This window comes from Asterias rubens, chromosome 4 (assembly GCF_902459465.1).
Source record: "Asterias rubens chromosome 4, eAstRub1.3, whole genome shotgun sequence".
NCBI classification, from domain to species: Eukaryota; Metazoa; Echinodermata; class Asteroidea; order Forcipulatida; family Asteriidae; genus Asterias; species Asterias rubens.
Window position 1 is genome coordinate 3,519,839 of NC_047065.1, and position 15,171 is coordinate 3,535,009.

General features: G+C 38.4%; 1 protein-coding gene across 1 annotated transcript; it reads right to left on the reverse strand.

Annotated features, from left to right (window-relative positions):
• Window positions 1–516: 516 nt before the first annotated feature.
• Window positions 517–14,943, reverse strand: LOC117289564 (aspartate aminotransferase, mitochondrial-like). The gene is made up of 10 exons (XM_033770721.1): window positions 14,773–14,943; window positions 12,802–12,955; window positions 11,371–11,499; window positions 8,493–8,626; window positions 7,720–7,807; window positions 7,003–7,071; window positions 6,493–6,528; window positions 5,854–6,170; window positions 4,588–4,738; window positions 517–2,612 (listed from the first exon to the last, which is right to left on the reverse strand). The coding sequence occupies exons 1-10, from the start codon at window positions 14,859–14,861 to the stop codon at window positions 2,490–2,492; spliced, it is 1,290 nt and encodes a 429-aa protein (XP_033626612.1). The 5' UTR covers window positions 14,862–14,943; the 3' UTR covers window positions 517–2,489.
• Window positions 14,944–15,171: the final 228 nt, after the last annotated feature.

Consider the following 15,171-nt stretch of genomic DNA (forward strand, 5'->3'; position numbering starts at 1 on the left):
ACCTCTTTCTCAAAAACTACATTTTTTCAGGGGGAGCCATTTTATACTAGCAACAGCTCTCCAATGCTCAATACCAAGTAACTTTTTATGCTAACAATTATTTGGAGTAATAACTGATAGTGTCCATTGCCTTTAACTATTTTTACGCTGTTATGTACAGTTCAGCTGCCTCGAGCATCACTGAGTGATGGATATGCGCACTATATTAAACAAGCCACTATTATTATTGTTATTAATTTGGCACTATCTCACTGTTCCAAAGACTTTATCAAAGACTAACCATTTCAATTTTAATTTTGGAAAATCTTTATTTGTAAATTTTGTCTTAACTTGCTGCCAGCAGATGGTTTCTGTTGCCTGTTATGGAGTGGCATTAATAGGCCACCGTAGCCTTGCTGTATGATGATGTCATGGACTGTGAATAAACCACTTTCAGTAAATGCTACTACTGGAGTCTTGCCATCTTTAGAAGATGGTTTAGAACATGGTGTCAGAAGTGTCAGAAGTCGCAATGTATTTTTTTTTACCACATGCTGGTCACGAGGTCAACAGTGAAGGGATCCGGGAAAGTGGCCATACCTTATGCATGTATTCGATGACCAGCGTGTGGTACGAAAACAAAATTGCTGCCCAGTCCAACTTCAGTAGACTTGGTTTCAAGTCTGCGATCGTGGCTTTTAGTCTCCCCGATAGCCAATACATTATTGCCTGAAATAGCGCCCCCCTCTTGTAGATTCACCCATGTCACTATCCTATGAAATTGTGAGTTGGGGCATTTTTTGTGGCTGATGTATTTTTTGTGGCTGATGCAGAGGAATAACCACGATCTAAGACTTGAAATCAAGTCTACAACTTCAGGAGCAAATAACCCCTAGTGAGTTCAGAGTTTAATCTTTAAAAAACCATCACTGCTGAAATAAGTTTACACTCACTGGATGTGCCTCAAACAGCAAAGAAATCTCTATCTAACTTAAGGTAGACCATCCAATGGCTGTGTATTTATTGTAAGAATGCACACCGTAAAAGTGAAGTTTAAAGAAATTGAATTGTCATCCAAAACTACACACTCAAAACTACTATGTTAAAATCTTTGAAGCATGCATGCTAAGTATTGTGTCCAACATACCTAAAAATGGATTGTTGGTAATTAGCCATTTTGAGGTGGCTTAGTAATAAGCCATTTTGAGGTATAGTGGACAGAATACCGTTGACACTATTTAGTTTGGGTAATTTTTTGTCTAGCTGTAGACACCCAAACCAAAAAGCGCACTCCTAGGGTCCAACATACCTCAACAATGCTAACTTGGGCATGCTAGGCACGATTAAGGATACACAAATCCGAGTACATTAGGTGTGAAGAGAGATAGTTACTGAATTTGTCTAGTGACTTGGGCCCAATTATGGTTACACAAACAGGGAATTTAGCCCTTAAGTCATTCAGGGGTTAGCAGGGACTTTTTGTATGAGCCCTTGCATACTCCACACTACTAGGCATTCTTCGCTTACACAGCTAGCGAAGAAATTCGGTGCTTGCACAAAAAGTGGAGAATTTTGATCGTAAGCGCATAATTCGGCAGTAAGCAGAGCTATGATGTTGGGCCCAGCTGCCAAGTACAGCTGGTTGTTATCAAGCCGTAACCAACTTTATAGTATTTTTAAAATATTGAAATATTGAAAATAACCATTCTTTAATTGTACTACAAATTGTTTTCATCATTTTAGTACACCTATTTTCATATATCTATGGAACAGGAAACAAGACCAGTATATTAATCTTTAAAATGTATTGTAGGCCCTTTTCGAAATCACGGCTTTGGCTTAGGCTCAGCCTTGGGCTCTGTCGGTAGTTTCGAAAAAAAGCATGCACTTTCAGTACAGGACTTCGAACAGGATCCCTAAACAAGCACCCAAGCCTAAACCGTGGTTTTCCCCAAAATGGCCACATCCCAACATTTTCCTATAAAATTTACAAATTCAAAATTTTCTCAGAGTTTAGAAGAAACTCAAGTTGACAACATGGAAGAAGGAAATAATTTTTTTTATCAGAAATAGGAAAAAATTGAGATGCGGTAACAGACCCCTTGCAAATGAAAGCATTAACGTTTAAGGCTTTAAGTGGACAAAATATGTTTCCAAAGGCTGATGACACTAAAGACTTTGGTACACTCTAAAGGGCTACCAGCAGCTGCGACCCCCACTTGACCTCATTACTGAGGATCTATCAATGGTTTACACACAACTGTATGAGATAAATATATTGATGAGTCTTCAACAATTACCATAAATGAAGATTACAATTGAACCAAACCGGTACCAGACTATTTTCCTCCAAGCCTCAGTTTGGTTACATTGATCTGATTGGATGAACGTGGCTGCATCTTGATTCAAGATGGGGATTTACGATGACTTAAACAACACCTACATGTAGGGTAGCTTTAGTATACAACTCATTTGAAAGGGGTCTACAAGAATTGTTCCTCTTCATTCCTTCACTTGGTGACTTCGTGCATGGCATGGGCCAAGTAGGCGTTGTTCTTAGATGAGATACCGGCGACGGAGATTCGACCGTCTTTCGTCAGGTAGACCGAGAAATCCTTGGTGATCTTCTCCACCTGAAAAGGAAGTTGAAATAATTGCATGCAGCCCGAAAAAAAAACACACGAAATAGACTAATTGCATTAAAGGCAGCGGACACTATTGGTAATTACTCAAAATAATTATCAGCATAAAACCTTACTTGGTAACGAGTAATGGAGACAGGTTGATAGTATAAAACATTGTAAGGAACGGCTCCCTCAGAAGTGACGTAGTTTTCGAGAAAGAAGTTATTTCCACGTATTTGATTTTGAGACCTCAAGTTTAGAATTGATTGAAGTGTCGAAATCAACCATCTGAAAGCACACATCTTCGTGTGACAAGGGTGTTTTTTTCTTCCATTATCTCGCGACTTCAACGACCAATTGAGCTCAAATTTTCACAGGTTTGTTATTTTATGCATATATGATGAGATACACCAAATGAGAAGATTGGCCTTTGACAATTACCAATAGTGTCCACTGCCTTTAAAGGTAAGGTCATACTTTGATATTAAGGTTTAACAAAAAATAATGACCATAAAGACTTACTTAGTGGTAAGCACTGTACATGGCTGTTGGGTTAAACTAATTTGAAAAAAGGATTCCCATGGTAAAGTATGGTTTGCACAAATATTTACCCAACAATTTTGTCATCTTAGGAACGATTCATGCACAAATCATTTCTTAGATTTCTGTAGGTGGCTGTCTGATCATGAATGCTGTGGCCAGAGAGATGCAGTTGGTGCCCTGCTATCATCTCGCTTAATGTGCGTAGATTTGTCGATCTTGTAAAAATACTGTCAAACTTTTTGCTGATTTCTCAGCAGGTAACTATGGTGTTTAGCTGAAACTTTCACATAACAAGCCCCCTTGGTCCACAGGTATGGCTTGCAAGCTACAGTGTATAAGTTCATGTATGAGGCATCCTTCTGGTTCCGTGACCAGAAATAAAACGACTTACTCAATTGAACATTCACGACTGCTCAATTTAAGTCATTCTCATTAAACACACCCATATTATTTATATTGAATATCTTTGTCGCACCAATACTCTATTGTCATTATGGCATAACAGTAAAGAGTATTCTTCAACATATTGTAAACTTAATAAAATACCAAACTTCTTATTTTTAAAAGAGTTGTATCAAGCGGAGTGCTAGCTCAGGTTAGCTACCAAACGAAAAACCCTAATCCTGATCTAAATGATGGGACACCAACGCTGCTTCGTACTTGTCAACAAACGTGTTAATGATAAAACGGGTTATGACTTGTTATGCCTCCAGTTGAGGATATTGCCTCCGTGAAGCATACAGCCTGGGCCCAATTTCGTAGAGCTGCTAAGCACGAAAATTTGCTTAGCATGAAATTTCTTCTCATTAACAACAGGATTACCAACCAAATTTCCATGTGATTTTCAGGATAAGCAAACAACAGCTGATTACCAGTAACAAGCAATATGCAACAAATGGAAATTTTGTAGGTAATCCTGTTTTTATCAAGAGAGAAATTTCATGCTAAGAAAATTTTTGTGCTTAACAGCTCTATGAAGTTGGGCCCTGGTGTACATGTAGTAAGGTGCTTCAAATGTTACATTTGTTCAACAGGGCCTAATAATAATATGAATAACAAATGCTTATATAGCACATTTTACAATAATCGTATCAAGGCGTTACATTAGTGCCCTGGTGTTTTGGCCAATAACATTCTGAAAATCTTGTTCAGCTCCCTTGGGGTATACAGGCTGGGCTATCATGGCTCTCCAAAAGCTTTTTTGTACAAAGTATCAACCTATGCCCTCGCAGGTATCCATTTATAGTAAAGCATCGTGCTTGAGGGCACAACCAAGTTTTACAACCAAGATTCAAACCGCACTTTGATGCCTTAACTACCAGAACTTAAATTTGATGCCCTAAACTACTCGGCCATGACAACCAAATCAAGGTTCTATTTTCATTCAAATAGGGGAGGGGGGCTAAAGGGGTACTCCATCCTAATATAAACATGAACATACCTGGTCCGGTTTGAGTCCAGTGAAGCAGAACATGCCGATCTGATCAGTGATGTGTGACCAGTCCCGGGTAGACCCTTCCTTAGTCAGGTTAGCTACCAGATGGTCTCGCATTGTGATGATACGACCAGACATCAACTCTAACTCCTTCTTCCTGAAAATTAATTGAATGATCAACTTTTTAAGCTAATTATAAGCCCCTACTGTTCTCCAAGTGGACCAACCAATTCAAACCCATCCAATGGGGACTTTGGAACACTAGGATGGCAGCAGACTTACCAGGTAAAGTAGTTCTAAGTAGGCAGACATTATCGATTACACAGTATTTGATAACACAGTATTTCCAGAAAAAAAAAGTCCCCCATAGCAAGGGTTGTGTATGGTGAAACTACTGTGTACAGAACGAACTAACTAACTGTGTGCTTGTATGTACTGACATAGATGCAATGACTACATATCATTTTGCACATGCTGGCACCATTCAAAACCACAGTTGAAATTAAGTGGTCAGATAGTAGGAGGGTTAACTGTAGATGTACTAACCCCATGATATCATATTGCAGGCTGTTAACCACTCAAAACCACAGAGGATGAAATTGAATGGTCAGGTAGTTAAGGAACATTAAAAGTGTGCTGTGAAGATGCATTAACCACCAGGTATCATACTGCAGATTGGTCTTTAGCTTATCTACCATTCAAAACCATTGCAGTCAGATAGAAGGGGGTTAAAGACACTGGACACTATTGGTAATTGTCAAAGACCAGTCTCCTCACTTGGTGTATCTCAACATATGCATAACAAAATAAACCTGGGAAAATTTGAGCTCAATTGGTCGTCGAAGTTTTGAGATAATAATGGAAGGAAAAACACCCATCACACGAAGTTGTGTGCTTTCAGATGATTGGTTTTGAGACTTCAAAATCTAATTCTGAGGTCTCGAAATCAACTTTGTGGAAAATTACTTCTTTCTCCAAAACTACGTAACTTCAGAGGGAGCAGTTTCTCCAAATGTTTTACACTATCAAACTCTCCCCATTACTCAGTACCAAGTAAGGTTTTATGCTAATAATTATTTTGAGTAATTACCAATAGTGTCCATCGCTTTAATTTCTACACCACCTATTCATCGCATGGATTCAAATTTTCTCCTGATTTTTTCAAGCAAGTGAGGGAAAAAAACTAAAAAAACTACAAAAGTAAGATTAAAATAGGACATGTTTCATGCCTGTTAAAAAAAAAAAACTCCAGATAGAAACATAGAAACTTACCATTCTGCATTAAGTTCTGGTGTATTGAGAATAGTGCTTGCAATTCTAGCCCCATAGGCCGGCGGGTTGGAGTACATGGGCCTGATGATGATTTTCAACTGAGACTCGCAGCGCTTGGCCTCCTCAGCGTCTGCGCAAACCAGGCTGAATGCGCCCACTCTCTGGCCGTACAGTCCCATGTTCTTGGCGTAGGACTGGGCGAGGGCAACCGTGTGACCCTCGTCGAGGAAATGCCTCAGAGCCCAGGCGTCTTTGGCGAGGTCCCCGCTGGCGAAGCCCTGGTACGCCATATCAAAGAAGGGGAACAGCTGCCTCTCCTGTTGGAAGTAAGTTTTTAAACACATTATAATTAACTTGAAAAATATACTCCGCCGAGTAGAACATACAGCAAGACAGTTCTCTAAAGAACGAACTCCGTCTTGCAAGACGGTACACATGGTGTTACTGCATACCAAATATATATTGATACCTCACCATGCAATGCCACAAATTATATAAATAATGAGAGCTTAATAATCTGAAGGTCACAAGTTCAAATCCATCCCACTCCCATTAAGCTTTTATTTGTTCCACACAAAAGTAAACAACTTTCTATCTAGATTGTTTCAGGTTTTTTTTGTATCAGTGTTAAAGTCTTACCTTGATCAGTTTGCCCATTTCTTTCCATTGCTCTGGCTGGGGGGGAAAATTCAAAGATATGAAATTAACAGATAAAAAAAGAAATTCTTGCAGAGTTTTTAGGTTTTTTTTTTTTCTATCACTACTGACTACTACATAGCAGTAAATCATCTGTTTATCATCTCAATAATTATTATTGTTAAATTAGTGCCAAAAAGAGGTGTTATAATTTTTTTTGGAAAAGTGGAACATACGATCTGCTATTGTGCACATTTAAAATAGCGTATCTTATTCTCTCATGAAAAAACAAACACAGGAACACTTCAAGGGAATTTTTAAGTGAATCAATATATTTAGGAACACTTCAAGGGAATTTTTATCATATCCATGTCATAAAAAAACACACAAATGAAGTCATTTAAAACTAAATTTTACATCACACAACACAAACAAGTTTAAGTTTACCTGACTAAAAATGCATTATCAAAGTACAAGGTTCAGGTCAAAGTTCAAGATTATCAGGCAGCTTACCTTAGGGTCCACTCCTGTTGGATTGTGAGCGCAGGCATGCAGGATGATAATAGACTTCTCTGGGATTTTCTGTGGATTTTTAAAAGAAAACACTCTCACTTAAAGAGACAGTCAAGAAAACCCAATTGTTTCCTGTCAAATCCCTCACAACAATATAATTTACAAAAAGTTTCAAACTTTCCAGAAGCTTGAAATGCATCTGGACCCAAATCTAAATCCATGAAAATTGTGCATCTTAAAGGCAGTGGACACTATGATGGTAATTACTCAAAATAATTATTAGCATAAAACCTTACTTTGTACGAGTAATGGGAAGCTGTTCATGCTATAGTATAACACATTGTGAGAAACGGCTCTCTCTTAAGTGACGTAGTTTTCGAGAAAGAGGTAATTTTCCACGAATTTGATTTTGAGACCTCAGAATTAGAATTTGAGGTCTCGAAATCAAGCATCTGAAAGCACACAACTTCGTGTGATAGAGGTGTTTTTTCTTTTATTATTATCTCGCAACTTCGACGACCAATTAAGCTCAAATGTTCACAGGTTTGTCATGTTTTGCATATGTTGAGATACACAAAGTGAGAGAACCTGTCTTTGGCAATTACCAATAGTGTCCAGTGTCTTTAATACGGCCTCCATCTTAAAGTGGTTAAAAAGATTGTTGACAGTTTTTTTTTTTTTTAAGGGTACCCAAATAAATCTTTTTATTTTTCTTACCGAAATATCTTCCATAGCCCCAGCAGCATCAAAGCCACACGTTTCTTTGTCATAGTACCGATACCCTTGCACATCCAGACCTGCATGCCTGTTAGGGAAAAAGTAAAAAATGATCTAGATTCACTTTGTCAAGTTTTTAACGCAAAGTGTGAATGTAGCTTACTAACAACGCATTTATTGCACCGGGCATTTAGGTCAGCTGAAAGGTGAGTTCATTCCCTATAGCAATAATGGTTAAGTGTCTTGCTTAGAGACACAATCCTCACGGCTGTCTCGTGGGTTTTCCCCCCGAAACTCGAGCCGTGATATGGTTGTATGCTAAAAGCTTTCAAGCACTATTGTTATACCTCAGTTACAAATTGTGAAGTTTCATTGGTCGAGAACCAATCACGTAATGGGATACAAAAACGCATGTACCATCGGCTGCACAGCGCAGAGGGTAACATGAGTTTTGTTAACCAGTTTACATCACCTTGATCGTTCCCATCATTGGCTGATTTCCAGTGATGTGTACCAAACACCCGTGGGTTCGAGGGAACAGTGAAGAATTGTTTCTTATTTGAACAACTGTTTGTCTGCTATGCATACTCCGTCGTATTTGAAGATGGCAACATAATTGAGAAGAATAATTATAATAATGTAACCAAGGTACAACAAAACAATTGTTGCACGCTGTAACGGGGGTCCATGGGTTTTGTCAAAACCTTGGGGGCAAATGCCATCCTCTGCTTCACCTCGGGTGCCATTATAACTCATCCCTGAACTATACTTACTTAAAAATTGGAGTATGGTTGCCCCAGGAGGGTTTGGGGAGATACACGGTTTTGTTGCCAGGGAAGAACTTGGAGAGATAGTTTGCCCCGATGCAAAGAGAACCTGTCCCAGATATACCTTGGACTGTTACATTCTGGGGTGAGAAAAACAGTTACTCGTTGAACATTTTGCGACAAAAAATTTATGGATAATAATAATAATACAAGTAATAATAATAATAAAAGTGGCTTCTTGTTTAGCATTCAGGTCCGTCACGCAGTGACGATCATGGCGCCTGAACATTATTATCCCTGATCACTGGGCCTTTAATTATTCCTTAAACCATCTCAGCTCCCTGGGGAGTATACAGCCTGTGCCGCCAAATAGGTAGTCCACTAATTAAGCTAATCAATCACAAGAACCAGGTAATTACAATTTTTTTTTCATTTCATAAAAAAAGAAAATTTTGATCGTTCTTTTTTTTTTGCGGATGGGGGAGGGAGGTTTTGTTGACATGCCAAATATGAAATCAAGAATAAAGAAATCATCACAATCACCAGATCACTATTAAACAGAGGGTTTGTGTGTTTTTGATGTTTTCAATAGTTTTGTCAAACAAATTTTACTCCTAGATTACATTTTTTGTCCACTTTTTCAAACAACTAAGCACAGTGTGTAGCCCAAGTAAATATTTGAAGAATTGTTCTTGCTTTGCCAACATGAATAAAAACCTTCTTTAATCATCTTTTCAAACCTGTACATTTTGAAAACAAAACAAAAAAACTAGACATTGGGAGTTTGTGAACAAACTCTAGGTGTTCGGTTTCCGGGAGTTAAAGCCTATGATGTGATGGTAAAGCTAAAAGCCATTAAATAACGCCTTTTCAAATAATTTCACAGTCACTTCCGGTTTAAACAAGTCAAAAGGTCAACAAAAGTTCACCAACATATCCATTTTTGTAAAGTACGAAAAGCCCTTTCATATGATGTATAGATTGTAAAAAATAGCTTATGTGGTTTAGGAAATATGAACTTATAAGTTATTGTAAGGGGCATGCATGTTTTAAGAGTCAGTTCAGGTAAATAATTGACATAGTTGCTCACGGTCAAAAAATGAATTTTTTAAATACTTTGTGGGTGGAAGGGCCTTGGGGTGCAAGTAAACAAAATTGCATTTTCAATTCTATATATAGCCCGTTGCCATGGTTACGGCTCATTTTGTTTTTTGGCCATTTTAGGCCGATTTTGGGGTCTGAAAAACTGGTTTTTAGCTCATATTTACAACTCCACCCCACCAAAATGCAAAATTATTTCAAAAAACCTTTTATACCACTACAAAGTATCATCCTTGGCCTTCCTTGAGAAAAAAAATTATTGCTTTAAATATCACCCTTGTGCTATTTTTGCATCATGCATTACAGTATGTTTTTAGAACTTGCAAAATCGACATTTTTACCCTATTTATTTTTGGACCCCAAAATGTCAACTTGCCAGGGGTCTCAGAAAATTTTCCTTTTGGCTGTGATTAGGGCCAACATTGGTCTTTCCATATCTGGTGTCAAAAACTTGGGCAATTGTATCTTGTTGTTACAGTACTGCCTCAAACTAGACTTTTTTCCCCAAAACGTGATAAATGACTTTTTAAGGGTCTTTTCACATAATATCGACATACGTGTCCACGGTAAAAAAAAAAGGAATATTTTTCTTATACTTTGTGGATGGTAGTTTTGAGGCAGTACTGTCACAACAAGATACAATTGCCCAAGTTTTTGACACCAGATATGGAAAGACCAATGTTGGCCCTAATCACAGCCAAAAGGAAATTTTCTGAGCCCTCTGGCAAGTTGACATTTTGGGGTCCAAATATAAATAGGGTAAAAATGTCGATTTTGCAAGTTCTAAAAACATACTGTAATGCATGATGCAAAAATAGCACAAGGGTGATATTTAAAGCAATAATTTTTTTTCTCAAGGAAGGCCAAGGATGATACTTTGTAGTGGTATAAAAGGTTTTTTGAAATAATTTTGCATTTTGGTGGGGTGGAGTTGTAAATATGAGCTAAAAACCAGTTTTTCAAACCCCAAAATCGGCCTTAAATGGCCAAAAAAACAAAATGAGCCGTAACCATGGCAACGGGCTATATATAGAATTGAAAATGCAATTTTGTTTCTTTGCAACCCAAGGCCCTTCCACCAACAAAGTATAAAAAAAATTCATTTTTTGACCGTGAGCAACTATGTCAAATATTTACCTGAACTGACTCTTAATTGCCTTGACAAAGACTATTCTACATGAAGCTTTTTCGCGCTCTATGGATGATCACTGGAGCGTGACTCTCCCGCACAGCTAATACACTACACGTTGTGTGTCTGCCTAAGTGTAATGTTTATGCACATACCAACGGGGGATTTACGTTGTTCTTTAGACGTGAATTCTGAAATTTTCAACCTCTCTTTTGAGCCGAATCAAAATGGGGTCATGTCTGTGAGGCGTTTACGGAGTTTTTAATGACGATTCCGATGACGTATTGATTATAAGTATCCCTTGCGTAGATCAAAAGTTATGATTTTTTGAAATAATAAACTTTGAATTTTCATAACTCAAGAATGGACGACGTCACCATGACGTAACTCATACGGTTTCCTCTCCTAATGAATATCAAACTATGCGCGAAGTTCCAAGTTCATACAAGTTTGGGAAATGTGTTTTTGTGAGGGGACAAAGAAGATTCAGAAGAAGAAGTATTAAGAAGTAAAAAAACAAAACAAAATAAGAGGTGTTCCGGGCTGTTGGCCCGAACACCTAAAATGGGGTCGGGGGGTTTTGAACAGTCGGGCGGGGACAATCAACAATTTTTCTTTTTTTATGTGGCCTAATAAACAATGATTAATTCTTACCCTTCCGCTGCTAACAACTTCGCTGTCATCCCCAAAGGCAAGCTTGGCCGAAGCTTTGGTCAGGTCAGGAAGGCCAGTAATACCGAGGTACTCATGGTCAACATTGCTGGCTGCTATTATTGACTCAGCCTGTTATTAAAGAGAGAAAGGGCTGGTTAGAAAATACCCATGGTAGCAAGTCCCTGTTCAAGACTGTGCAACCCAGCTGCAGCCGCTGGCCCAACAAAATCACTAGTTAGTCGATAACTAATTAAAGATGCTATGTCAGATTTTTGGCCAATTTGACCCAAAATTTTGATTTAAAATTCAATAGGTATTTTGATGGGGGTCGAGAAAGTTACAAGCTTTCACTTGAGCCATTGCTCGAAAAAGTCCGCCAATTATTAGTAGTAGTGAAATAAAGTGCTCAAAAATAGTTTTTGTCGGGATCCTGACAATATATCTCGTGACCAATTCTTATGTGTTTTATAAGAAACTTTTTTAATTTTTGTCATGGTTCCTGACCATTAAAAGTAAAAGTTAAACTTTTTTTTCGTTAGAGCGGGTGATACTCTTTGAAATACCATTCACTCAAAAAAATCTAAGTTTTAATGTTTGGGACCAAAAATCTGACATAGCATCTTTAACTTTTTAATCAAATAATTTCATTTTCTGTATAGTCCATTCTCTCATATCAATGCAATCAAACAGGACAAGTTTCGAGCGTCTCTGAGAAACTTCGTTCAGCCCAATTAGCTGTGTTAATAGAACTCTAATCTAAAGGAAAGTGCCAGGGACTGCAAAACTTTGTGAATTTTTTTTAAATTCCCAATGTCACAGCTGAGAACCCCAAAATAGGAAATTAGCTGATCAGCTGAAAAGCATGCAGGGTTTACCCTTAACCTTTTACGTGACCGGCCAGCAGAACCAGTTAGCTTGTCATTTTTACTAGTCCATCACATTTTCACTACATATTATAGTCCATACTGCAAAGAAATGGTTTGCAACCATCAGGAGGATGGAGGGTTGCGATTGATCTTGAGCCCTTTATCTTTTGTCCCATGAATGTTTTACCTTTCTTACTGATGAAATGGTTTCTGACCATCAGGAGGATGGAGGGTTGCGATTGATCTTGAGCCCTTTATCTTTTGTCACATGATTGTTTTACCTTTCTTACTGATGAAATGGTTTCTGACCATCAGGAGGATGGAGGGTTGCGATTGATCTTGAGCCCTTTATCTTTTGTCCCATGAATGTTTTACCTTTCTTACTGATGAAATGGTTTCTGACCATCAGGAGGATGGAGGGTTGCAAATTGATCTTGAGCCCTTTATCTTTTGTCCCATGAATGTTTTACCTTTCTTACTGATGAAATGGTTTCTGACTATCAGGAGGATGGAGGGTTGCGAATTGATCTTGAGCCCTTTATCTTTTGTCTCATGAATGTTTTACCTTTCTTACTGATGAGAGAACAAATGGTTTGCCCTCATCATCCCTGTATGCTCCAACTCCCAGATTCATCTTGTTAGGGTTGGTGTCACGCTTGAATGCCTCGGTGACCCCGAGGATCGCGTCAGGTGGGCCCATTTCCACATGGGGCCACCAGCTGAAATTTGCATAAAACAGACAGAACAAAATGTTAAAGGTAGATTTAATAAATGAAGGCCAATTTTCTATTCCCTTGTTTAGTAAAATGTAATTATTAATCAGAAAAAAAGACTGCGAATAGCAAGTTAATCACAAATTGATTGTCTTGATATGTTTTCTATGTTTTGTCCTTTTGTATTTGCGTTGTTTGTTTATGAGGGCATGAATGAAATTTTAAAAAAAAGCTTGCACTTTATAATATTTGTTGATACTTAAAGCCATTGGACCCTTTCGGTACAGAAAAAAAAATAAAAGTTCACAGATTTACAAATAATTTACAGGGTTTACAGAAGGTAATGGTGAAAGACTTCTCTTGAAATATTAGTTCATGAAATGCTTTACTTTTTGAGAAAACAGTAAAACAATATAAATTCTCGTTAGCGAGAATTACGGATTTATTTTAAACACATGTCATGACACGGCGAAACGCGCGCAAGCAAGAGTGGGTTTTCCCGTTATTTTCTCCCGACTCCGATGACCGATTGAGCCTAAATTTTCACAGGTTTGTTGTTTTATATATAAGTTGTGATACACGAAGTGTGGGACTTGGACAATACTGTTTACCAAAAGTGTATAATGGCTTTAAATTAATCATGTGTTATTAGGCCTATGACATTTATCCGACTCTGAAGCCCAGTTCATACTACCTGCGAATGCGAAGCGAATCTTGACGTCACAAATTCGCAAAGAACAGTTCGCAGCAGTTGAACTCTGCTCTACTCCCTTGCGATAATCGCTGCGAAAGGAGGGTGTGACGTCAAATTCATGTCAAATTCACTTCGCATTCGCATTCGCAGGAAGTATGAACCGGGCTTTAGTCTGAACTAAACTGGGTGATGAACATCAGATGAATTGAATGCCAAGCAAGTTAAATCAAAATTATAGTTCACTACACTAGGGGCCCTAATACTTTATTATACTTTGGCTAGTTGCGATAACGTAACCCTCCTCCCGACGGACGCCAGGCCGGAGGGTTACGAGATTCTTATGATCGGCAAATGACAATCTGGTCCAACACGTATGATTTCGACAGCTAATCACCAGATTTGCCCCATTTTTACAACTTTCAAAAATCACGACACAAATTCTAAGGGCACGAACTTAATCATCAGCGTCTAATGAACACTCAAAACACCATTAAGAAAACATTTTTGAAGAAAAAGGACAGCGAATTCCCAGGTTTACATTTTGAACTTGTCGCATGGCTTTGCAAATGCTTTATTTTGTTGTTGGACTAAACCATTCTGTGAAAGGGGGTGTTACAAGGCAGTGCCAGTGCTGCAGCGCTGTCCGTTTACATTGCCCGCCGCAGCCATTCAGTCATCATGGCATAGTCGAACCTGCTGCAGCACTGGTGGCCGTCGGGAGGAGTGTTACATTATCGCAACTATTATAGGGCCTACCTGACTTATCGCACCACAAACAGTCGCAACTTTACTTTGACACTGGTTGCGACTATTTTTTCTTATTTATTTTAATTCCAAAGTAAAGTTGCATTGCGGTTGAATTTGTGAATTGAAAACACATTGATGAAAATTACTTTGTAAGAGTTAATATTGAATTAATATTTTACAATGAAAACATATTGAGAGAACTACTCCGCCCCCCCCCCCCCCCCCCCCCCCCATTAACTAATTCTCATAACTCCTCCCCCATGGCCCCAGTTTATGCCCTTTATTTTTCATCTCCCGTTGGGATCAGGCTGGTTTGTTTTGACAACTTGCTCAACAAACTTATGTGATTATATTTATAGCACTCATTCTCATTAAGAAATACCTTGTTTTAGCGGCTGATGTTGTTGCAAATGTCTTTGTGCATTGTTCCCTGAGAACTAGCAGGGATTTTGCATGAAGTCTGAGTGCCATTTTCCCGGTAAATTCTTCCAGACACTTGGATAACCACAAATCTGCTGGTAGATCAGTTTATTCGCAATTGGGCTTGTGCATCTAGGTATGACACCTTGACTCAATGATACAAAAACTAATGTTCTTATAGAGAAGCAACGAGCACCAAACTACCCATTCGCGAACAGCTGAAATTAATTTTATGGCACGCGCACGGACGACGTGTGGTACGTGATCATTTCACACGTACACTTTGTGTGCGCTTGTTCGAGCATAAAACCGTCGTCTATTTTTGTATGTTTTTTTTAAAAAGTTGACGGCTGTTTGTACA

Coding starts and splice junctions, on each gene's coding strand:
- LOC117289564 (XM_033770721.1), bottom strand. CDS start 14,861: ATGGCACTCAGACTTCATGCAAAATCCCTGCTAGTTCTCAGGGAACAA. Junction 7,072..7,719: donor GGGCTATGGAAGATATTTCG/GTAAGAAAAATA, acceptor AAAAATCCACAG/AAAATCCCAGAGAAGTCTAT. Junction 2,613..4,587: donor CTGGACTCAAACCGGACCAG/GTATGTTCATGT, acceptor CTTCCTTTTCAG/GTGGAGAAGATCACCAAGGA.